Below are 25,513 nucleotides of genomic sequence, written 5' to 3'. Positions count from 1 at the left end.
TGAGCAGTTTTCACTGAATCCTTGTAATTATCTATTGGATTCCCTTGATTACTATTACACGAGTCATATGATTCTAAAGCAACTACGCTGACTGGAGCAAAGTTTTAGGCTGGACTCTACCCAGCTCTGCAAGTACAAGACTGACGGGAGTGACGATTTCAATTACATCCACCTCGTACTAAGATTTCCATATCAAACTATTTGTAAAGTTTTTTTGGGTGTTTTATTTCAGGGTTTTCGGTTTCAGGTGAGGCTCACTGACGTCACACCGTCAACCTCGTCCCAGGACGTCTGCGACTTTTCCCATTGATCCTAAACAAGGAAGTCCCGCCTATTAACGCAACCGATTGAGGGAAACATCAACTAGACCGCTGATGCTCGTCCCTGGTTGGCTGAAGGAACGTCACTCTAATATGATGAGGCTTTGCGGTTTGGAGTCAGGTGGAACTCAACCCGTGTGAGAATAGGATAAAACTTCGTTTCAGTTCCCGGGAAGTTGTTTTCATTTGGGTGAACTGTTGATGTTTTATCTTGCAGAGATATAATTTGACGATCCGACAGTTCGACATGAAGAGTCTGAAGTACAGGCTGAAAAAGCACGAAGTTAACATCACTGTAAGTGGATTTTTTTTTGTGGTTGTTTTGTTTCTGACGATTGTGGCTCCGTTGTGATAGCCGAATTAGCTTTAGCTGTGTGCTCGTGAACGATATTGCACATTTTGTTGTGTGTTTGGGGTTAGCACTACAAGTATAGTTTGACATCTCCTCCTCAGCCACGACGTCTTGTTCCCACGGTGTTCTCCGAGTGGAAACTATCAAGCCTGTGGGGCACCTGTAGTTCTTTTCAGCCACTTGTTGTGTACAGTGTACAGTTGCCTGCTCAAAATATACAAGTAACTTTTTTTTTGACCAGTGACAATGCATTGCTTTCTAAATGAGTCCAATGTTGGTTTCTATTCTCACAATGTCCATACAGGCTCGATGTTCTGCCAGACAGTACGGCGCGTCTGTCCAAAACTAAAAGATCACAAATGATGACCTGCATTAGATCTTCGATGTTTATACAATACAATACAATCGGGGCTCAATGTTTACTCAATCCTAACCTTAATGTTATCAGTGGGGCCATGCGAGATGATTGTAAAATTAATTGTTGATCTAGTTCGTATTTGTCTACGCTCTTTACTTGATAGAACATAAGCTTGCATTTTTTTTAGTTTATAGATTTTTTTTAAACGTTTGTTGAAAGAGGTATTTTATTTATTTGTTCATTCTAATTAATGAAATACACTACATTGAACCAAAGTTATTTGCCCCCAAAATAGTTGGCAAAAAAAAAAGCCATTATTTGAATGCCATGCAGTTTTTCATCGAATCTCGTGAGACTTCATGTAACTGCAGCATCTGAACCAAGAGTGTCAAATTTGTGTTCATCATGGGCCACATTGTAGTTATGGTCGACCTCAGCTGGCTGTTTCTAATGGTTAAACCACAAAAGTGTATAATAGGTATGCCTAAAAATCAGGGTTTCACATACCTTGCTTTTAAGCTCACAGTTCAGTTCATATAAGGATACAGTAAGGGAACAAAATGCAAAACAAGCTGCTTATGTTTTGTGTACACGGTTACAGATTTACTAATGTTATATAAAACAACAGATTAAATATTTTCTTTTTAGTACAGTGCAACATCAATAACTTGTCTTCTTTTGAATATGGAGTAGATACTGACCAGTGCAACAGTAACAGTTTGAGTAGTGTGAATTGTTATGCTAGTGTAAACAATTATTTATGGCATTTGTTATTGTTTTGGCTCCACCCCATGATCCTGGGAGAGGTTGTTTGAATGCCACTGCAAGTTGATGTTCTGCCATTAGTATATTGCTAACAATGACATATGCTAGCTCGGGGCTGAGCTGCACTGTTTGTTTAAGGACTATGTGTTTAGCGAGCGCACAAGGCAATTACGATCCCTTAACAGTGGTTGTCAAACTTTGGACACCAAGTATCATCTGAACAAATACTTCGCTTCTGTTCAGCCTGTGTATGCTCTTCCCTTTGGGTCAAATTCTCAAGAACTTTAATGTTGACTACCATAGCCATCCATCATACACAAATCAAGCAGTGTCTTCAGATAACTACATTTCAATTGAGGTGTTGTGTTAATGTCTGAAACACAAGTGTCAAACTCAAGGCAGGGACCCAGATCTGGCTTTTTTATGCGTCTCATTAAATAGATTCATGTGCATCAACTCAACTGATTCTTGCAAAGTCTGTGCCAAAATTTCAAATCTTCATATCTAATAATTTCTTAAAATATTGCAAGTCTTTTTTTTTTCTTGCAACCAAATAGAAAAGAAAATATTAAAAAAAACATGGTTGTTGTCACTGGTGCTCAGGAGAGGACGTTCATTCAAGAACTGCTCGAGGTATGTTCACATGCGTCTAATGGCATAGGGCTCACAAGCAGGCAACAAAATGTTCTGTAGCCTAGCAAGCTAGTACTAGCACTATCAGTTGTATGTCTGCATTCTGTCAAATCGTGCACTAAAGCTTCAGTAAACGTTGGTTTGTGCGTGCCAAATGTTGACACCAGCAAGCACGGGAGACGATGCGCTGGTCACGACATACAATCCTTCTCACAATCCGATTAGTCAACGTCAAGGTGTGCTGTCGTAGAGTTGTCATTGATATGTCACACTAAAAAATCAAACGTGCTTCACTTTTAGTTTTGGCATCGCAAGGTCAAACTATTGGTCGGGATAATGTCTCTGGTTGGGCATTCTTAAGATTTGAGTGACTGGCTCCTTATTTATATTACGTTTCCCAAAGATTCTCTATACCGATTCTTTGAAGGAGCTGGGTCAAAAAAGTTTGCATTTTTGGAATGTGTTTCAGCCATCAAATTAAAAATTAATGAATTTAGAAAAAAAAACCATCAGTTTGAATATTAATATCTTTGTTGTTTGTTCAGTTTAGCATAGGATGAAATAGATTTGAAAGTCGCTGTTTTCTCTTTGGGTGAAATGGGGGAGCAACACATTTGGGTGTTGGCCTCACAGTTCTCAGAACTGGGGTTCAAATCCCGGCCCTGCCTGTGTGAAGTTTGCATGGTTTCGCCGTGCCTGCGTTGGTTTTCTCCGGGCACTCTGTTTCCTCCCACATCCCAAAAAACAATCGATTGGAGACTCGAAATTGCCCCTATGTGCTATTCTGAGTGCGACTGCTGTTTTTCTCTATGTGCCCTGCAATTGCCTGGCAACTAGTTCAGGGTGCACCCCACCCCCTTCCCGAAGATACCTAGGATAGGCTCCCGCACGCCTGCAATCCTTGTGAGCAGAACCTGCTCAGAAAATGGATGGATAGATGTCCAAGTTCTAATTCAAATTCTACTTTGTAACCAGTACCCATATCAAACCCATGAACTAAAAGGCAGTACGTGTAGAACTAAGCCAATTAACTTATTACTGTAGTTATTAATTGTTTAAGCAGAAAGTTAAATATGGCATTGTTAAAGTCATTATTTGAGACTGTTTATCATGTCAAATGGTTTATATGTGCAATTTGTTTAACTTGATTTGTTGTTTTAAGCTTGTAGCCTTTTATTTTGAATAATTTTGGCACTAAAAGTAACTTCACAGCACCAGTCGTTTTTAAATCTATGGAACCAAATGCTATAAAGCCTTGATTCCTTTTCCTACCTACTGTTGACGCATATGTGATACTGTAAGACGTTTATGTAAATTTTGACCCATTTCATTGTGATGTTAAGTTATTGCGATCAAGTTTTGTTTCAAATCTTGCACTGAGGTGACTAATCATTAATTTTTACAAAGTTAAGACACTTTATTTTGCCACCCCCATCATTGCATACAAGCATGTCTTCATGCGCATTCTTCATCATTAGTTTTCGCTGCTTCTCTGCGACTGTCTGATGAGGCATCAAATATTTTAGCACTTTGTCTTAATCAGACAACAGGATTTGATCCACGATATCGGGCTGATTAGCTTTTGCAGCCAACTTCCAAGATCGGGCAGGACATATTTAATCAGGAACAACAAAACTTCTTGTAGTTTGACATAATCAACCCGAGCGATTTGGGCCTCAGATAACCTTACGATGCCAAAATAAAAAGTCTGGTTTGTTTAATTTCTAGGAAATCTTTAGCATAGTGTAAAGTATCAACTATTCCCAGATACTGTACCATTAAGTCAACCAATAGCATTGCGTATTGTGAGTGCCGCATCGCCCCCCCATGCTTGCGTTGTCAACGTACTTTGTCACTGTTGTCAACCTTTTTACATGACCACAAGCAAATGTTTACAAGAACGTGAGAGCGTGAGCAGATAAAATGTCGGCATGCTTATATATAGCTGATGCAGGAGGTGATGCAGCAGTAATTAAAAAAATAAGAAAGAAAATAAAAATGTGAATATCCCATATTAATTTCACAGTAGCATTTTGGAGATAAAGCGCTTTGGAGGTGTACGTCTATATATTTTCTATTGGCCCAAAGTCTGTGATAGTGTGACAATTATTAAACCTTGCTCCATTTCCTTCTTGTCGTTAACAGTACAGGTTTGCCAAAATAGCAGTCAGAGATCACTCTGCCAGCCTCGCCCCCATTGGAGAAGCTTTTTGACGTCACTGTGTCAACGGTCGAGAAAAGAAAAATGTTGTATTTCCTGATGGAAAGCTGTGAATCAGGCGCCCTCTGCATTGACTATTAACAAAATGATGGACTCTCCAGTCCAGACTTTCTTATTTATGGCTGAGTCTGTAACTGGCCTGCTTACCATGAGCGTGACACCTATGATCTAAGTGCATTTGTCTTTGCATTATTTATGATGCTACCACAGAAAGGTAAAAGTTATGGCAACAAAGAAAAATCACAATAACCATAGAACCAGAAATCTATCTTTCCAGTAACCCGTTGCTCAGAACAAGATTAGGATTTAATTAAGATTTTAATATTTTTTTTTTTTACTTATGCAGATGCTAACATTAATAGCATGACCCTGCAGACCCCTTTCTGTCCTACCCTAATTAGTAAGTCTATAAATGGTATGGTGTGGTACGTCCTGTGGTAGACTCGTTTTATTTTATCCATCCATCTATCCATCCATTTTATTAGCCGCTTATCCTCACAAGGGTCACGGGAGGGGTGCAGCAAATCCCAGTTGTCAACGGGCAGGAGGCCAGATACAGCCTGAACTGGTTGCCAGCCAATCGCAGGGCACATAGAGACAAACAGCTGGACTCACAATCACGCCTAGGGGCAATTTAGAGTGTCCAATTAATGTTGCATATTTTTGGGATGTGGGAGGAAACCAAAGTGCCCAGGGAAAACCCATGCAGAGACGGGGAGACCATGCAAGCTCCACACAAGGAGGGCTGGGATTGAATCCGGGTCCTCAGAACTGTGAGGCCAACACTTTCCAGCTGCTCCACTGTGCTGCCCCTTGTTTTATTTAAATTAGTTTTATTTTACTTTTTGTATGACAAGAACATTAATTAATACATTGTACTGTACAGCTACAAAAGTTATTTCTAACGGTGAAAGTCAGTTACTTTTTGTCTCATTTCCATTGGTTTTAAAAATGCAGTTTATTTGTAACTTAATCATGATTTAGGAGCACTTTGGAGGTTTGACTGGACTGGATTTAATTGCAATTTATCCACTCTAATATTCGTTTGCGATGAGCATGTGAAATTTTAAATGTTCAGTAGATGTTTAAAAAGATCAGTTGTATTTGAACAGGATATTGGTTTGGTGAATTTTGATTATTATTATTTTTTTTTGCACTGTTGTATTATTATTCTAAACACCTCGAGGTGGAGAGGATTACCATGGAAAAATCACAAAGCCAAGTTGTCTGTAAGGGAAACAGGTCCCTATTAAAGGACTAAAAAAAGCATTTAATATGTCAAGGATGGTTTGTTTTCCCACTCTATTTCTTATTATTTACAAGATATTGTCCTGTGAAAGGTTCAAGCAAAATTTCCACTCCTTTTTTCCTTCTTGGCTTGTCATTCCATAGCACTAAAAGGTGCTTGAGGAAATGTCTTGAAGAAATGTGACATCAACAAAGGTCTGAGCAAGCATTTCATTTGATCTGTGTTGGCACGCGGCAAAATACATTTCAGATGATAGAGCCATTAGATTTTTTGAATTATGATGAGGTGAAAACGCAGCAAACATTCATGACAGGTTGTTGGGATTTGATGCCAGGCTGTAGCTGGAAACACAACACAACAAAATTTCTCTGTTGGATGATAATCGTAGGTAGTCTGTTAATTGCGGGCCATGACCCTGGGGAAAAAGTGTTTCCCAAAGGTGAATGCTTCCTTTTATTTTATGTTTAGATAGGATGGAAAATGAATGCTAGAGACAAATTATCGAAAGAAACTATTCACCATACTCAGACGGTTTTACTGCGATTTTATATAAACAAAAGAGATGTCATTGACAAAAACTTGATTTCTACATCTGTCAGTTAATTTGAATTGGTCCCCATGCCACGTTCACAGCCTCAGAAAACATGTACACGTTTTCCAAGACTTGGTGTCTCTTCCTTTAAACTGTGCAACGAGTTCACAAAACTGACCTACTACTACTATATTGCTTTTTACCTTCATGCTTCTGCTTCGTGTTGTCACTGTACCAAAATTCTGACTTCGATATTATACATGCATAAAGTAATTCCGCGTAGATACAGAAATTATGCCAGGGCAAAAACATCACATATCAGTAAAAAAAAATAAAACATTAAAGCAATTGTGATGTTAAAAAATGAAACTTCAAATTTCTTTGAAGTTGGAAGAAGACCTAAGAAAATGTTGCTAAATGTAGGGAGGAAATTAGGTGTAAAAAAAAAAAAAAAAACCTCGTTGTTCCAATTTCCCCACCGAACCTAAAAATTTCCGCCCACCCTAACATTTTTACACCACGTAATATGCCAGGGTTGCGCATTCACGGCGCACCCAACCCGACTTTGGAAGCACAGAATTAAGTCAGGTCTTTGACAGCTGCTGCGGTGTGCGGCGCCACTTTCTTGTGTGTGCTGATTCCGTTGTGAATTTAAGCCTTGTTTTTCATGCCACTTGTTGCCAGATCATTGTGTGTATGTATATGCACGTTTGGTCACGAGTGTCAGTGTAACTGCTTTGTCTCATGTCCTCGCGGGACTGAGTCATGTTAAGTCAAGTTACGTTTTCATGTTTTGCCATATGCAATTTTTTTTACATTGTTTCATGTTTTTTGGACCAAGCCTACATCAATTTTGATCTTGTTATACAGGAGAGAGCTTGAATTAACAAGAACTGACAAGAAAATGGTGGCACCTTGTGCAGGAGATGGAGTAAAAATATTATGTAAAAAAAAAAAAACCTACCGACCCTTGTTTTGAAATCCAGGAAACTGGACATTTTTTTGTTTGGCCTTAGTTAATGGATACATGGATATGATGCTTTATGGTGACCCCTGACAGGACAAACCAAAAGAAGAATTCCAATAAAAATACTGTTAATGTTTTTTCTATTAATATAATAAAAATATTGTGATTTTACCATTTTCTTTGGTGTTGATTAAAGTACTTATTAAAGTGTTTCCAAAGATTTTTAGTCCATGATCAGAATCAGAGACCTCTTTTATTTGCCAAGTATGTGAAAAAAACACAAGGAATTTGTCTCCAGTTGTTTGAGCTGCTCTCGTATGACAGAAATTCAACTGACAGTGAATACATAGGAGGCATAACATAAAAACACAGTCAGCCCCCCCCCCCCCCCACAAAAAATGTGGTGTCACGGTCGAGCAGCTGTAAAGCGTTGGCCTCACAGTTCTGAGGACCCGGGTTCAATCCCGGCCCACCCTGTGTGGACTTTGCATGTTCTCCCCATGCCTGCGTGGGTTTTCTCTGAGCACACCGGTTTCCTCCCACATCCCAAAAATATGCAACATTAATTGGACCCTCTAAATTGCCCCTAGGTGTGATTGTGAGTGTGACTTTCGTTTGTCTCTATCTACCCTGCGATTGGCTGGCAACCAGTTCTGGGTGAACCCCGCCTCTTGCCCATTGACAGCTGAGATTAGCTCCAGCCCCCCCGCAAGCCTTGTGAGGATAAGTGGCTGAGACATGGATGGATGGAAATATTTTTAGTCCGTCTCCAGTACATGGTGCCGGTGTTTTCTTGTCAGCTCTCTTGTGCATAACGAGATCAAAATTTATAATCTGGTCTCGCATTGCAAAACACATACACATACATATACATAACATTAGCAGAGATAATAAATAAATTTGATTTTGTCCCGAATGAGGCGGAGGGGAGGACCCAGATGCATGAAGCCAAAACAAACAAGTGTGGCTTTTGGGATGGTTTGTTGCTAGGCAGAGGTCATACACAGGAAGGCAGTGCAACAAGGCAATGGTACAGAAAGCACAAGCCGAAAGGCCAAAATATATCAAACAATTTCAAAAATCAGACACAGAAAAACATGAAAACGTAACTTGACGTGATATGGCTCAGTAATGCGATGACATGGGACGTGGCAATTATGCTAGCTGATGCTCGTGAACACATATACACACACAACGATTGGAAAACAAGTGGCATGAAAAACAAGGCCTAAATTACACAATGTAATCAGGGCGCAACGAAGTGCATCAGCGTGCACAAGGAAGTGGCACGGCCATGCCCCTCATGTTGACAACCACCCGACTTAACTCTCTGGTTCCGCAACATATACCGTACATATAAAATACAATGAAGTGCAAAGTGCAGGTGTGGGACCAAATTGTGTGCTGGTAAGACTTATTCGCAAAGTTTGTTGCAGGAGTGCTACCAGTGCAAAATCTTGTGTAAAGCCCTATAAGCAGTGTAACTGCAATCAATGCTTCCTATTCCCAGAGGACAGTGCTTCTCAATTCTTTTCTGTACGCACCCCCTAAAAAGAAGAAAACAATTTGCGCCCCCACCTCTGCCCCAACGATAGAGCTTGTGCACCTACGTCACCGAAATCATGTGACTGGCCATAATGCCGGTCAAACAGAGGTTTGTTCAATGCTAAGTCGGTTAGAGACGAAACGAAAATATGTCTTATAGCACGACGCCCAGAGTTTTGTCCGATACCGTTAAACATTTAGAAGGTTATAATAAATGAAGGTATGTGGGAAAAATGAGACACTTGGCATAGAGGACCCATATTTAATGCCAAAGTCAATGTTTTCACCAAAAAGAAATTGGACTGTTAATTGGCTTCCGCTTGTCATGGACAACTAGATCTACACATGTACAGTGAAGAAAATAAGTATTTGAACACCATGCTATATTGCAAGTTCTCCTACTAAGAAATCATGGAGGGGTCTGAAATTTTCATCGTAGGTGCATGTCCACTGTGAGAGAGATAATATAAACACACACAATGTATGATTTTTTTAAATGATTTATTTGTGTGATACAGCTGCAAATAAGTATTTGAACACCTGTCTATCAGCTAGAATTCTGACCCTCAAAGACCTGTTAGTCCGCCTTTACAAGTCCACCTCCACTCCATGTATTATCCTGAATCAGATGCACTTTTGTGAGGTCGTTAGCTGCATAAAGACACCTGTCCTTCCCATACAATCAGTAAGAGTCAAACTTGTAACATGGACAAGACCAAAGACCTTTCCAAAGACACCAGAGACAAAATTGTACAACTCCACACGGCTGGAAAGGGCTACAGAGAAATTGCCAAGCAGCTTGGGGAAAAAAGGTCCACTGTTGAAGCAATCATTAGAAAATGGAAGAAGCTAAACATGACGGTCAATCTCAATCGGAGTGGAACCCCATGCAAGATACTAGCACGTGGGGTCTCAATGATCCTTAGAAATGTGAGGGATCACCCCAGGACTACACGACAGGACTTGACTTCAATGACCTGAAAAGAGCTCGGACCACGGTTTCCAAGGTAACTGTTGGTAATACACTAAGACGTCATGGTATGAAATCATGCATGGGATGGAAGGTTCCCCTGCTTAAACCAGCACATGTCAAGGCCCATCTTAGGTTTGCCAAAGACCATTTGGATGACACGTAGGAGTCATGGGAGCAAGTTTTGTGGTCAGATGAGACCAAAATTGAACTTTTTGGTCATCATTCCAGTAACCGTGTTTGGAGGTAGACGAATGATGCGTTCCATTCCAAGAACACCATCCCTACTGTGAACCATGGGGGTGGTAGCATCATGCTTTGCGGGTGTTTTTCAGCACATGGGAAAGGACAACTGAACTGTATTAAGGAGAGAATGACTGTGGCCATGTATTGTGAGATTTTGGGGAACAACCTCTTTACCTCAGTCAGAGCATTGAAGATGTGTCGTGGCTGGGTCTTTCAACATGACAATACCCAAAGATCACAGTCAGGAAAACCAAGGAGTGGCTCCGTAAGAAGCATATCAAGGTTCTGGCATGGCCTCGCTTGTCTCCAGACCTAAACCCAATAGAAAATCTTTGGAGGAAGCTGAAACTCTGTGTTTCTCGGCGACAGTCCAGAAACCTGTCTGATCTAGAGATCTGCGTGGAGGAGTGGGCCAAAATCCCTCCTGCAGTGTGTGCAAACCTGGTCAACAACGACAGGAAACGTTTGACCTCTGTAATTGCAAACAAAGGCTACTGGACCAAATATTAACATTGTTTTTCTCAGGTGTTCAAATACTTATTTGCAGCTGTGTCACACAAACAAATCGTTAAAAAATCATACATTGTGATTTCTGGATTTTTCTTTTTAGATTAATTCTGTCACAGTGGGCATGCACCTACGATGAAAATTTCAGACCCCTCCATGATTTCTAAGTGGGAGTGTTCAAATACTCATTTTCTTCACTGCATCTGGTGATTAAGTCATTGAGATGTACACAGAAAATTTTGAAAACGTATAAAAGTCTGGATGCATACAAATACTTCTTTGTTGGATCTGTTCTCATTGGGGAGATGGCTCGTTAATGCGGAAGCATACTTGACTACACGTTAACCTTTGCCGAAACCCATCGTTCTTTTCAGCTAGTATTCAATATAAATACCAATATTTAGATAAACGACCCCTAGTTTTACACAAACCACATTCATTAACTATGATTGGGGAAAAAAAAGATGACGGGGAATCAGCTCCTCCGTACATGGAAGTGTATTGCGGCCACTTGCACACACACACACACACACACACACACACACACACCTCTAAACTGCTCTGCAACAGATGTTTTTTTTCTTTTTTTAAAATACACATTGTTCTCAAATGAGTCAATTTGGCATTATAAATACTTCATAATTTGAGATTAGGAATAATTCCTACCAGAAATTAAGTGGTCACTACACAGGCGTGTGTATTTGGTTGGGCACCAGCCATCACGTTTAATTGCCGAAATCCATTGATCTTTTCTGGTCTTTTCAGATGGTATTCCAAAGAATAATCTCTTTGAATATCTGTCTCATCTGTTGTGACAACCAACAGCACAACAGGTCTTGGGTATTATAAATATTCTCCTTCGGTTCAATGTCTCCCATAATGTCGAGCATCTCTGTTTGGCTGGCAATATGGCGCTGTGAAAATGATGACGTCACGTGCACGAGCTCTATATTTGGAACAGAAAACATTTTAAGAGCAACAATTTACCTGAAGTAAAATTAAAAAATAAACGTCCTTGTTTAAACTGCAAACATTTTTTTTACCAACTTATTGCACTATTTGATAGTGGAAAAATAAAATTAAATAATAACAAATGCAGCACAGTGGCTCAGCTGGTAAGTGCTGGGCTCAATCCCGGACCCGCCATGGCGGAGTTTCCATGTTCTCTCTGTGCCTGTGTGGGATTTCTCTGGGCACTCCGGTTTCCTCCCACATCCCAAAAACATGCAACATTAATTGGACACTTTAAATTGCCCCAAGGTGTGATTGTGAGTGCGATGTTTGTCTCAATGTGCCCTGCGGTTGGGTGGGAACCAGTTCAGACTGTAAATGGCCTCCTGCTCGTTGACAGCAGGGATAGGCTCCACCACTCCCCTTGACCCTTGTGAGGATAAGCGACTAAGAAAATGGATGGATGGGTAATAACTTCAAATTCAGGTTAGTAACATAAACTCAGAAGCACAATATATAAAACACTAACTTACAAAACACAGCTTTGCACTCTACCTAGTTAGAAGCCAGTGAAAGCGACTTTGAAAAACCACCACAGCAGTGGTGAACAAGTGATATCTTGATTACCATAATATTGTTGCCTCGATGTTTTGCGCAGTGTTACTTTTACCTTGTCTTGGGTCATTAGGTGTAGTTTCATATGTGTGTATATGGTAGAGAACAAGGTTTGTGCTACACGTGACGGGGGCTCGCTTTACGGTTCAATGTGAAATGCTCCCACACTTTTCCATATTTTTGGTCTTTTGTTTTTCTTCTTTCCTTTTCTATTTCCCCATTTTTCTTCTCAATCCGGTGTCCCCATCTTGCTCCACCAACCAAATACTGTAGCTCCACTTTCACCTCCTACTCCCCACGCATTGGTGATGTCAGCTTGTTGTCACTTTGCCTGTGCCTCCAGCCCACTGGAGCTTTTTTCGACGTTCTCCACCATTCAATTATGGGGAAAAAACAAATCTGTCATTCGTAGTGTCATTGTTCGGTGTGTTTTATAAGATGCCAAATGTTAGTTTTGACTTCCAAAATGCAACGTGAATCCACTCATTTCAAGCCTTGAACATTGTGAAAGATTTGAAATCAGGGATACTGCATTATTGCAGATTTAGTGTATTTGTAGAACTCCACACGATTAGAAGCAATTCACAGTTTAGAAAATAAGGGGAATTCATTTGTCTTTATTTTGTCTGAAGAATACACTTTTCGTTTGTATTCACTGTTGATCAGCACCATGATTTTCCTGCATTGTGCACTCTTAAACCCACCTTCTTAATGTGATTTGTTTTACAACATGAAGGTTTGGGCTGGGATTTGTTGGTGATACTATAATGACAAAAAAAAAATGCATTGCCTATGGAGTTTGACGACGTTTTTGTTGGGAAGTGGCAACGACTCAGATTTCGATCTAAAGGTTGGTGGCGCTAGGACTGGGAGAAGGGGAAAAATGCAGATCTTTTTTTGGAATTAAAGATAAGGTAGGTTACTTTAATAAAACACCAACATATTATAATGGGTAAGACTTGAAAAATACTGTATAATGCAGGAAGAGGATTTGTCAAATTTATAGAGAAATTATAATATCAATGGTTTTCTTTGTGTACCATCGTGATTAATTTAAAAGGTTTTTACCAGAGTTTAGCTGAGTAGGCAAAAATTGTACACAAATAAGAGTGCTGTTACTTTGTCTAAAGGGAAAAAAAGTAGTCCAACAGTTGCTTGAGTATTCAGTGATTAAAAGTAGAAATTCTTCTTTTCCTTTCAGCTTGTCCTGTTAGGGGTCGCCACAGCGTGCCATCCTTATACATCGAAGCCTATCTTGTGCATCCACCTCTCTAACTCCCACTGTTCTCACGTCCTCCCTCACAACATCCATCAACCTTTTCTTTGGTCTTCCCCTTGCTCTTTTGCCTGGCAGCTCCATCCTCAGCACCCTTCTACCAATATACTGACTCTCTTGTCTCTGAACATGTCCTTATTCTTCTTCTTTTCCTTTCGGCTTGTCCCGTTAGGGGGTCGCCACAGCGTGTCATCTTTTGCCATCTTAGCCTATCTCCTGCATCTTCAACTCTAACCCCAACTGCCCTCATGTCTTCCCTCACCACATCCATAAACCTTCTCTTTGGTCTCCCTCTCGCTCTTTTGCCTGGGAGCTCCATCCTCAGCATCCTTCTACCAATATACTCACTCTCTCGCCTCTGAACATGTCCAAACCATCGAAGTCTGCTCTCTCGAATCTTGTCTCCAAAACATCCAGCTTTGGCTGTCCCTCTAATGAGCTCATTTCTAATCCTATCCAACCTGGTCACTCCGAGCGAGAACCTCAACATCTTCATTTCTGCCACCTCCAGTTCAGATTCCTGTTGTTTCTTCAGTGCCACTGTCTCTAATCCGTAAATCATGGCCGGCCTCACCACTGTTTTGTAAACTTTGCCCTTCATCCTAGCAGAGACTCTTCTGTCACATAACACACCAGACACCTTCCGCCAGCTGTTCCAACCTGCTTGGACCCGTTTCTTCACTTCCTGACCACACTCTCCATTGCTCTGTATTGTTGACCCCAAGTATTTGAAGTCATCCACCCTCGCTATCTCTTCTCCCTGTAGCCTCACTCTTCCCCCTCTACTTTTCTCATTCACGCACATATATTCTGTTTTACTTCGGCTAATCTTCATTCCTCTCCTTTCCAGTGCATGTCTCCATCTTTCTAATTGTTCCTCTGCATGCTCCCTGGTTTCACTGCATATCACAATATCATCTGTGAACATCATGGTCCAAGGGGATTCCAATCTAACCTCATCTGTCAGCCTATCCATGACCACTGCAAACAGAAAGGGGCTCAGAGCTGATCCCTGATGCAGTCCCACCTCCACCTTAAATTCTTCTGTCACACCTAAGGCACACCTCACCATTGTTCTGCTGCCATCATACATGTCCTGTACTATTTTAACATACTTCTCTGCCACACCAGACTTACGCATGCAGTACCACAGTTCCTCTCTTGGTACTCTGTCATAGGCTTTCTCTAGATCCACAAAGAAACAATGTAGCTCCTTCTGACCTTCTCTGTACTTTTCCATGAGCATCCTCAAGGCAAATAATGCATCTGTGGTACTCTTTCTAGGCATGAAACCATACTGTTGCTCGCAGATACTTACTTCTGTCCTGAGTCTAGCCTCCACTACTCTTTCCCATAACTTCATTGTGTGGCTCATCAACTTTATTCCTCTATAGTTCCCACAGCTCTGAACATCCCCTTTGTTCTTAAAAATGGGAACTAGAACACTTTTCCTCCATTCTTCAGGCATCTTTTCGCCCGCTAGTATTCTGTTGAATAAGTTGGTCAAAAACTCCACAGCCATCTCTCCAAATTGCTTCCATACCTCTACCGGTATGTCATCAGGACCAACTGCCATCCTTTGTAGTGCCTTTCTGACTTCCCCCTTAGTAATCATTTCCACTTCCTGGTCCTTCACTCTTGCCTCTTCAACTCTTCCTTCTCTCTCATTTTCTTCATTCATCAACTTCTCAAAGTATTCTTTCCATCTATTTAGCACACTACTGGCACCAGTCAACCCATTTCCATCTCTATCCTTAATCACCCTAACCTGCTGCACATCCTTCCCATCTCTATCCCTCTGTCTGGCCAACCTGTAGAGATCCTTTTTTCCTTCTTTCGTGTCCAACCTGGTGTACATGTCTTCATATGCCTCTTGTTTAGCCTTTGCCACCTCTACCTTTGCCCTACGTCGCATCTTGATGTACTCCTTTCGCCTCTCCTCAGTCCTCTCAGTATCCCAGTTCTTCTTCGCTAATCTCTTTCCTTGTATGACTCCCTGTATTTTGGGGTTTCACCACCAAGTCTCCTTCTCCCCTTTCCTACCAGATGACACACCAAGTACTCTCCTGCCTGTCTCTCTGATCACCTTGGCTGTCGTCGTCCAGTCTTCCGGGAGCTTCGGTTGTCCATCGAGAGCCTGTCTCACCTCTTTCCGGAAGGCCGCACAACATTCTTCCTTTCTCAGCTTCCACCACATGGTTCTCTGCTCTACCTTTGTCTTCTTAATCTTCCTACCCACCACCAGAATCATCCTACATACTACCATCCTATGCTGTCGAGCTACACTCTCCCCTACCACTACTTTACAGTCAGTAACCTCCTTCAGATTACATCGTCTGCACAAAATATAATCTACCTGCGTGGTTCTACCTCCGCTCTTGTAGGTCACTATATGTTCCTCCCTCTTCTGGAAATAAGTGTTCACTACAGCCATCTCCATCCTTTTTGCAAAGTCCACCACCATCTGCCCTTCAAAGTTCCTTTCCTGGATGCCGTACTTACCCATCACTGCTTCATCGCCCCTGTTTCCTTTACCAATATGTCCATTACAATCTGCACCAATCACAACTCTCTCGCTGTCTGGGATGCTCAGAACTACTTCATCTAGTTTCTTCCAGAATTTCTCTTTCAACTCTAGGTCACATCCTACCTGTGGTGCACAGCCGCTAACCACATTATACATAACACCCTCAATTTCAAATTTTAGTCTCATCACTCGATCTGATACTCTTTTCACCTCCAAGACATTCTTAGCCAGCTCTTCCTTTAAAATAACCCCTACTCCATTTCTCTTCCCATCTACTCCGCGGTAGAATAATTTAAACCCTGCTCCCAAACTTCTAGCCTTACTACCTTTCCACCTCTCTTGGATGCACAGAATATCAACCTTTCTCCTAATCATCATGTCAACCAACTCCTGTGCTTTTCCTGTCATAGTCCCAACATTCAAAGTCCCTACACTCAGTTGTAGGCTCTGTGCATTCCTCTTTTTCTTCTGACGCTGGATCCGGTTTCCTCCTCTTCTTTGTCTTCGACCCACAGTAGCTGAATTTCCACCGACGCCCTGCAGGTTAGCAGTGCCGGGGGCGGGCGTTGTTAACCCGGGCCATGACCGATCCGGTATGGGATTCGTTAGATGAACGCTCATATTTGTTTGGCACAGTTTTTACGCCGGATGCCCTTCCTGACGCAACCCTCTGCATTTATCCGGGCTTGGGACCGGCCTACAGATTGCACTGGTTTGTGCCCCCATAGTCCCATTGTCTCTGAAGATGTCCAAACCATCTAAATATGCTCTCTCTAAACTTGTCTCCAAAACATCCCACTTTGGCTGTTCCTCTAATGAGCTCATTTCTAATCCTATCCAACCTGCTCACTCCAAGCGAGAACCTCAGCATCTTCATTTCTGCTACCTCCAGGTCTGCTTCCTGTTGTTTCTTCAGTGCCATCGTCTCTAATCTGTCAATCATGGCCGGCCTCATGACTGTTTTATAAAGTTTCCCGTTCATCCTAGCGGAGACTCTTGTGTCACATAGAACACCAGACACCTTCCGCCAACTCTTCCACCCCGCTTGGACCCATTTCTTCACTTCTTTACCACACTCTCCATTGCTCTGTATTGTTGACCCCAAATATTTGAAGTCATCCACCCTCGCTATCTCTTTTCCCTGGAGCTTCACTCCTCCTCCTCTGCCCATCACATTCATTAAAATATATTCTGTTTTACTTCGGCTAATTTTCATAAAAAAATAGCAATTATGATCTGTAATTAATTGATCTATTGAATGTATTTTTAATCTTTCCCAAAAATACTGAGGAAGAATCCTCAATTTAAGATATTTCAAAGTTTCAAGTGAGCAAAAGTATTCGAACAGACATGATTCAGTCACTCACATTTGGAAAATGTACGGTTGTGGTCAGTCATGCCCGCAGATATAAAGTTACGGGTGTGGTCCACCAGTCATGCCTGCGGGTGTGATTAGGGATGGAATCTCAAGACCTTAAAATAAATTACTGAGCTGTTATACCCGAGTATGTAGTTGTTACCTAATACCATAAACATAATTTGACACTGCACAGACTGAGGTAGACATTTTTAAAGAGGTCAATAGACATTCAATTTCAAAACTCAGTATTCATATAATGAAATCATTTTATTTCATCATGATGTATTATAATCTAGCGTAATTTACGGCAGTATCGTCAATCCATTGATGAAAGCTAGCAGTAGGCGATCTATATCTTCATAAAGCATGTAGAGGGGAAAAGTTTTCAACTTCAAAATAAGGCTGTACCACGGGGGAAAACGACCGTTCGCATTTAGGCATATGGACAGACTAATCTAATGTTAGAATTTATATCAAGTCAAAGTAAATCATAGTTAGATTCTGAAAACATTGCCCGTGTTACATCCCAAAAATATTTTCAGTGTAACTGAATTTCCCTTGATATGACTCATGATGTTGATGACTTTCGACATGAATGTGCTTGCAGTACGTGAAGAAGCTCCGAACATGTGCTTTTGGCATAACTTCTGAACATTCCCTGTATGGTTAACTTGCATTTTCTTTTTACGGGTGAATCCTGATTGAAGTTACATGGCTCATTCAAAGATTCAGATTACAACATTTACATTCCCATCAAAATATTTTTAAGAACAATTGTCTGTTTTTGCAGAATGAAAATGTCAACAAACAAAAAAATACATTGCTAACTAAACCAAGCCAACTATGAACTATAAATTTGAAAGGTCGCTTACTACTTTGTCTCATTTTTTCTTTTAACCCACAATGATGTCCCTGTCTGTTTTTCTTGGTGTAAAACTGAATTATTGCTCGCAGAATATCTTTAGCAATGCATGTTGAAAGCTGAATGGTGCTCCCAAACAGTTTTAAGGTTAATGTTATGTTGCTTCCTATATTTAAAATACAGAATTAGCTATTTATGCACTGTATTGTCTGTGCGTTCGTCCTCGATCAGGCTGTGCCAAGGTGGAATTTTAACATTACACACCATCTCATCCTGTACTTTCTACTTTGGCTTCAGACCAGACCATTTCTACTCAAAAAAGAGGAAATCTCGTCTAGTTTCACCACTTTTTCTTCTATTATTCACATTCCGCGACATTCATTAAAGCAACAGCACGTCTTTTTTTTTTTTTACTTTTACCATTATTATCAATAGTAAACACAAGCAGCCTGTCTAACTCTCTTTGCTCTACGTTTCCCAGGCTGTGTTGCCAACTGAAGCACACTCTTTCAATATCAATGTATTTCTACTCGTTACAAATTTTATGCGCGTGATTGTTTGTGCTCGACTGTGCAGATTTGCGATTGTGCTCGTCAAATCACAGTGACTGATGATTAAATCAACTTAAAGTGAATAACATTTCATGTTTTGTGGCATTACCCTGACTTGCAATAACTGCGTCAAGCCTGCGACCCATTGACTTCACTAGCCTTGCATTCTTCATTGAGAACCTTTTTTAGGACTTCTTTTAGTTCTTTGTTCCCAGCATGCTTTCCAGTACTATGGAGGTCCCGAGTGCGGCAAAGCAAGCTAGGAGGAGGTAAATAGCGTTTAAAGTACATGTTTTGTGTCAATTATTTTGTGTGTCATTCTTTTGTTTTATTATTTGCTATTCATGCTATTCTGTTTGCTGTGATGATTTTAGTTTCAATGTGACACCGTGTGTGTGTACAACATCGTCAGTCATTACCAGCCTACACAGGCAGTGTGTAGGGCAATGTCGGCTTCTTATGCTTAAAGATGTGAAATGCAGTTGTTCTTCACCAACTCATGAGCCCCACCATAAGGTATCTTACACTCCAAAACACATGTTTTTATGCATGCTAACAGTGTAACCGGTTTGTATTAAAACTGCATCCATTTAGTTTTGGGTTTTTATTTGTGGTGATGGAGGGAATGTAACCCCCGTGAAAACGGGCAAACACTGTATTGACTTGTAATTTCTTACATTTTAGGTACATGATGAACAACACTCAATGAGTGTTGTGGTAGTGTGACAGACTGTTTTTAGGATTATTGTCTGGCTCCACAGGGGTTTAGTTTACCATGAGGTCATCTCCAGTTTTACTGTGTTCCCATGCTTTCCAAGTAGGGTGCGGAATGTTAAAAAAAAAAAAAAAAAAAACATCAACCGTTGAGATGTTTGTTTTTGTATTCTTTACATCATGCTGGACACTAAGGACCTAACAATTTGATTTGATTTGCTATTTACTCTTATGGGTTGGAATGTGATTACATTTTATATTCATTTAAATGCTCTTTTGATTTGATCGGTTTTCATGTGCGCTGAGAATGTGAGACGTGCGCAATCGCATTGGTCAAGACTACACAAAATAAACGATGTCCTTCAATATCGATGCATTTCTACTCGTAACAAATTTTATGCACGTGATTTTTTTTTTGTGCTCGACTGTGCAGATTTGCGATCGTGCTCGTCAAATCACAGTGACTGATTAAATCAATTTAAAGTGAATAACATTTCATTTTTTGTGGCATTACCTTGACTTGCAATAACTGCATCAATTCTGCGACCCATTCACTTCACTTGACTTGCATTCTTCATTTAAAGCAATATTTTCACCCACCCCAACAAGACATGCATCTTCGTCACGTATGAATGTTTGTATGCAGTAAACGAGATATCAGTCCACCACTGTTGAGGGAGGTTGGTATGTGAATGGGTCTGAGCTTATTGACCCACATTGAATGGACTGGAGCCAATAACTCTCCCAGCACGCAGAGACTCACCCACACACTCACACACACTGTATGTAGAGTATTAAGCATGCTCAGCAGCAGGAGGAACACAGGTTCTGCTGATGAGCAACAAATTGCTGTGACTTGGTTCAGACTAAGCCTTTTCAAGCTGTGCTGTGGGCATTGTTTTTCTGTCCCTATGGATTAAACACATAGGACAAATGTTTATCTTTCATCAGATATTTGTGACACCTTTGGGCCCTGTCATACCGGTCATGAGGAAATCTTTCTGTTCCTACTTGAAGGCATTTGAAAGAAAGTGGTGCCATATTAGACATTTTCTGTCTAATTTCTGTTCTACTAACAAATATTTAGTTTTTTGGCATTGTTTCCCAGTCAGTATGTGTACTGTAAACATGTTAAAGAACTCTGCATAACGAGGAAAAACAAGGCAATGATATGTCATATGCAACATTAAACCAAGTTGCTTTGTATGGCTTTTCAAACTAAATGCGCTAAGTCCCAAAGTTGTAATATATGCCAAATCAATCATTAACAAGTCATTGTACTCATTTTGCACTTGATTAAAAATTAGCCATTATCCTTTCAACGTTTTAAGTTCTCACTGAACTTTGTAATCCTGGCAGTTCAGTTTTATTGCTGGGATCTTTATTGTACCACATAGCTTCTCTAATAACTTGGCAATGTGCTTATCCTATTATTTTTTTGTAAAGCAGGGTGGAGACTTGTCATACTCATGTTATTTGCTCGTCACAAGTCCCTCAATGTGTTGGGGCGAGTTTGCACATGCTTGTTCTCAACTGATCTTTATCGAGTGTCAAAGGAATGTGTTGACAGGAATTAAGGTCCCTCCCTCCTCATTGCAAATATCAGTCTTTGCCATTTACAGTGTTCCCTCGTTATTCACGGGGGTTACATTCCTTACCCCCCCAACGAATCTGCGAATACTGGATGCAGTATTAAAATACCTATGTATGATATGTACTGTATTTTTGTGATCATAAGATGCAGTTAAAAGTCGTACATTTTCTCCAAAATGGACAGCTCACCCAACTGGTTAGAGCAATGGCCTCACAGTTCACATGGGGGGGTAATGCTTGTTCTCACCGGCCTGCGTTGGTTTTCTCTGGGCACTCCGGTTTCCTGGCTCATCCCAAAGGCATGCATTAATTGGAGACTCTAAATTTCCCTTAGGTGTGACTGTGAGTGCGACTGTTGTCTGTTTCTGTGCCTTGCTGGCAACCAGTTCAGGGTGTACCCCGCCTCCTGCCCGATGATGGATGGGATAGGCTCTAGCATTCCCGCGACCGTTATGAGGATAAACGGGTCAGAAAATGGATGGATTGATGGATGGATGGACGAACAGTGCACCTTAAGTGCGCGAGTTCCAAAATCTGTAAATTTTGTTGTGTGACTAGACAAAAAAAGGACACTTGAACAAACATGTTACATTGTTACCATGCATGCTAAAATGTGTTTGTGTATGTAAGGTACCATATGATGGAGCTCATGAGGCAGTATGGAACAATTGCAATTTTACATTTGCAAGAAAAAAGAAGCTTACATTACCCCACACACTGTAGGCAAGTCATTACTCAAGATGTTGTTCATACTAATGGTGTCACTCCCATTGAAACTAAAATTACCACACCACAGCAAACAGAATAGCACAACTAGCAAATAATAAAACAAATACAATGACTGAATAAATAATTGACATAAAACATGCACTTTAAGCGCTACATACATCCTCCCAGGATGCTGGCATCCAGACAATGTAACCCGTGTGTTCAAGTGTACTTCATTTGACTAGGCACAGAAAAACATTTGCAGATTTTGGAAGTCAGTTTCTGTGGTGCCCCGTTTATTTAGGAGAGAATTTAAGACTTCTAAGTATACCTTATTGTCATGAAAAGACAGTACATTAGGGAAAAAAAAACATTGAGCGCAAAATCTGGGAATATGGGGGGCTGTGAACCAGCAATGGTGAATGGGCAAGGGCACATTGTATTTGCAATATTTACCCATTCCCGTCTATGACCATAATTATATTTTGAACGGATATGCTGTATGTTTTACTCTCCAAACATCTGACCTGGTGTACTTAGATTGCTTTTTTTATGCAAAGAGAAAAGCTAAAATATGAACTTTTCTTGAATTGAAATTTTAAAGTTCTTCTTGCCCTCAGAAGGCCAAATGTAACTGGTTTAATTCACTTTTTAATAACGCTAGAGGACATTATTTGACAAATATTTAAAACATAGAGTGAGTCCTAAAGTGCCTTGTGAAAGTATTTGCCCCTCTTAAACTTTTCAACCTTTTGCTACATTTCAGGTTTCAAACATAAAGATATAAATTTTTCATTTTTTTTTCTCAAGAATCGACAACAAGTGGGACACAATCGTGAAGTGGAACAAATGTGTGGAGTTTCCGTGTTCTCCCCGTGCCTGTGAGGGTTTTCTCCGGGCACTCCGGTTTCCTTCCACATCCCAAAAACACGCAACATTAATTGGACACTCTTAATTGCCCTTAGGTGTGATTGTGAGTGCGGCTGTTTGTCTCCATGTGCCCTGCGATTGGCTGGCAAGCAGTTCAAGGTGTACCCTCCCTCCTGCCCGTTGACAGCTGGGATAGGCTGCGGGACTCTCCGCGACACTCATGAGGATAAGCGGCAAAGAAAATTGATGCATGGATTTTATACTTTTTTAACAAATAAAAAACTGAAAAGTTGGGTGTGCACTATTATTCGGCCCCTTTACTTTGAGTGCAGCAAACTCACTCCAGAAGGTCAGGGAGGATCTCTGAATGATCCAATGTTGACTGATGATGCTCAAGGTCTTGAGATTGCATCCCTAATCACACTTGCAACTTTATATCTGCAGGCATTACTGACCACACCTGTACATTTTTCAAATATGAGTGACTGAAATAATATACAGCAATATTTTTCATTTCATTTTCTTTATGCCGCCTTGCTTTGAGCTGGTAGATCATGATCTTTTATTTTCAATTCACCTTCATATTTTTCTCTTCTCTATTTATGCTGCTAATTTTCAGCTTCACTATCAAGTTGTCATAGCTTAAAGCCATGTTTAGAATAAAGGAGGCTTTGAGCCACAAAGACCCACAAGCTGTTCTCAACAGGGGCAGCCCATAGATATGAACACGAGATAAACCAGAACCCTGCTTAGTGACAGTTCTATGTGGCAGCCATTTTGGGGATGTCAACCCACAGAATGCAGACAATTTTTTTTTTTTTTTTTTACATGGACGCTGTCCCCGCCTCCCCCTCCTTTGGGCCCCATGTTCCTCTTTCCCCTCTTGGCACATTCTCCATACCTTGCTCACGAGGGGCACATAATGTGGGCTCACTTTAACTGATTTTTGGGTGGCAACATCAGCATCATTTCAGAAATTTAAAAAAGCAGAGTCTGTATTTCAAATTCTGGTGTTGCACAGCGCAAAGGCCATGCATCTGAAGAGGACAGGTTTAAGAGGGGTGGGGAAGCACATGGACAACTTTCCTTTCCATCTTAGCATCGTCAGATAATAGCTCATTTTCCATTTCTACAATTGCCAATTTTCAAAACAAAAAAATAGACGACCTCTTTCAGGTTTTTTGGTTTACATACGTCATAACAAAATGAAAAGAGGGGCCGTTTCCTGTTTTTCTGAAATAAATGATTGCAAAGTACACAGACGCCAGTCTAGTACTCGGACTCTTTCACGGTGAAGCCACGCTGTTCTAACACGCGCAGAATATGTCTTGGCCTTGGTCTTTCTGCAAGAAGCAGGGACATCCCTCAAAACAATGTTGCTCAGATGGTAACATGTTTCTCCAAAACCTGTTTGTACGTTTCAGCATTGACGTAGTGGTTGCTTATGAAATGTGCAAGAACACTAATAAAACCCATACCATCACAAATACCATCTTATGAGATTGGACCCAGAGAAGTCGGCAGAATTTCTGGGTGTTGTGGATATACAGTATGGCTTTTGCTTTGTTTTAACTTACATTTCAGTCACTCATATTTAAAAATTTATGGGTGTGGTCAAGAATGCCCGCAATATAAAGTTGCAGGTATGATTAGGGATGGAATCTCAAGACCTTAAAATAAATTCAAAATTCAAAAATAATAAATACCAGCATATTACTAAATTATGAAAAAATACATCAAGTTCATTTTAAAACTTCTTGTTAACATTAATATAACATAACTGTAAATTAAAAATAAAAAACAAATACATAACTAAAATAGAAAACAAAAATTTCAAACTCAGAAATGATCATTCCCATTTTCAACTGATATTAGTCAAACAATATTTAAACATTTTCAACAAAAATTCTTGATCTGACAAACTTAATCCAAAGAAAAGTTAAATGCACTGGCCTGTCAAGGAATAAACACGAACGGTCTTTTCCCGCAATGTTTTGGAAATGCTGAAAGTTTAGTTCAACATAATCGGCGTTAGTGGCAACAAACTAGCGATACAGTGTAACAAACATTCCTGTCAGCAATCGTGATGTATTGTTCTAATCTATCGTAATTTACAGCGGTATTTATTGTCAATACATTGTTGAAAGCTTGCAGTAGATGATCTATATCTTCCTAAAGCATGTAGAGGGGAAAAGTTATCAACTTCAAGATAACGCGGTACCACGGGGGAAAATGACCATTCGCATCTAGATATATGGACAGAGTAGTCTTATGTTAGAAGTTAAATCACGTCAAAGTAAATCACTATCTCATACTTATTATAGTTAGATACTGAAACATTACCTGTGTTACATCCCAGAAATGTTTTCATTGTAACTGAATTTACTTTGACATGGCTTATTATGTTGATGACTTTCAACCTAAATGCGCTTTCAGTACGTGAAGCAGCTCGGAACATGTACTTTTGGCATACCTTTCCGAACATGCTCAGTACGATTAACTTGCATTTCCTGTTTCCGGGTGAATACGGATTGTTTAGGATCAGGCTTGTTTTGTTACCAACGTTTATGAAATAAGTAAATTAATGTCAAGACTACACAAAATAGGCAACGTCTTTTAATATCTACATATTTGTACTCGTAACAAATTTCACCCGTGTGATTTTTTTTTTTTTTTTTTTTTCCCTGCTCGGCAGTGCAGATTTGCAAGTGCGATGGCGCGCGGGCGCATACATGTTTGTTTTTTTTTTCCCTTTTGTATACGCACCCATCAAATCACAGTGACTGTATATGTATGTATTTTTACACTTGTAAAATAGTGT

The 25,513-nt window shown here is 40.4% G+C and overlaps 1 protein-coding gene across 6 annotated transcripts in view; it reads left to right on the top strand.

Annotated features, from left to right (window-relative positions):
- The first annotated feature begins 376 nt into the window (after window positions 1-376).
- Window positions 377-25,513, top strand: part of uacab (uveal autoantigen with coiled-coil domains and ankyrin repeats b) — a 76,124-nt gene continuing 50,987 nt past the window's right edge. For 5 of the 6 annotated variants that reach the window (XM_061815405.1, XM_061815410.1, XM_061815407.1 and 2 more), the window contains exons 1-2: window positions 377-455; window positions 538-615. In XM_061815405.1, coding sequence (XP_061671389.1) covers window positions 414-455; window positions 538-615 — 120 coding nt within the window. In that variant the 5' untranslated portion in view covers window positions 377-413. Of the gene's footprint in view, window positions 456-475; window positions 616-25,513 lie in introns of those variants that run through there. The other variant, XM_061815408.1, reaches the window with a different exon arrangement.

The sequence above is a fragment of the Syngnathoides biaculeatus genome, chromosome 3 (assembly GCF_019802595.1).
Source record: "Syngnathoides biaculeatus isolate LvHL_M chromosome 3, ASM1980259v1, whole genome shotgun sequence".
NCBI lineage: Eukaryota > Metazoa > Chordata > Actinopteri > Syngnathiformes > Syngnathidae > Syngnathoides > Syngnathoides biaculeatus.
The sequence above is the reverse complement of the archived record's forward strand: the minus strand, read 5'-3'. Positions and strand labels throughout refer to the sequence as shown.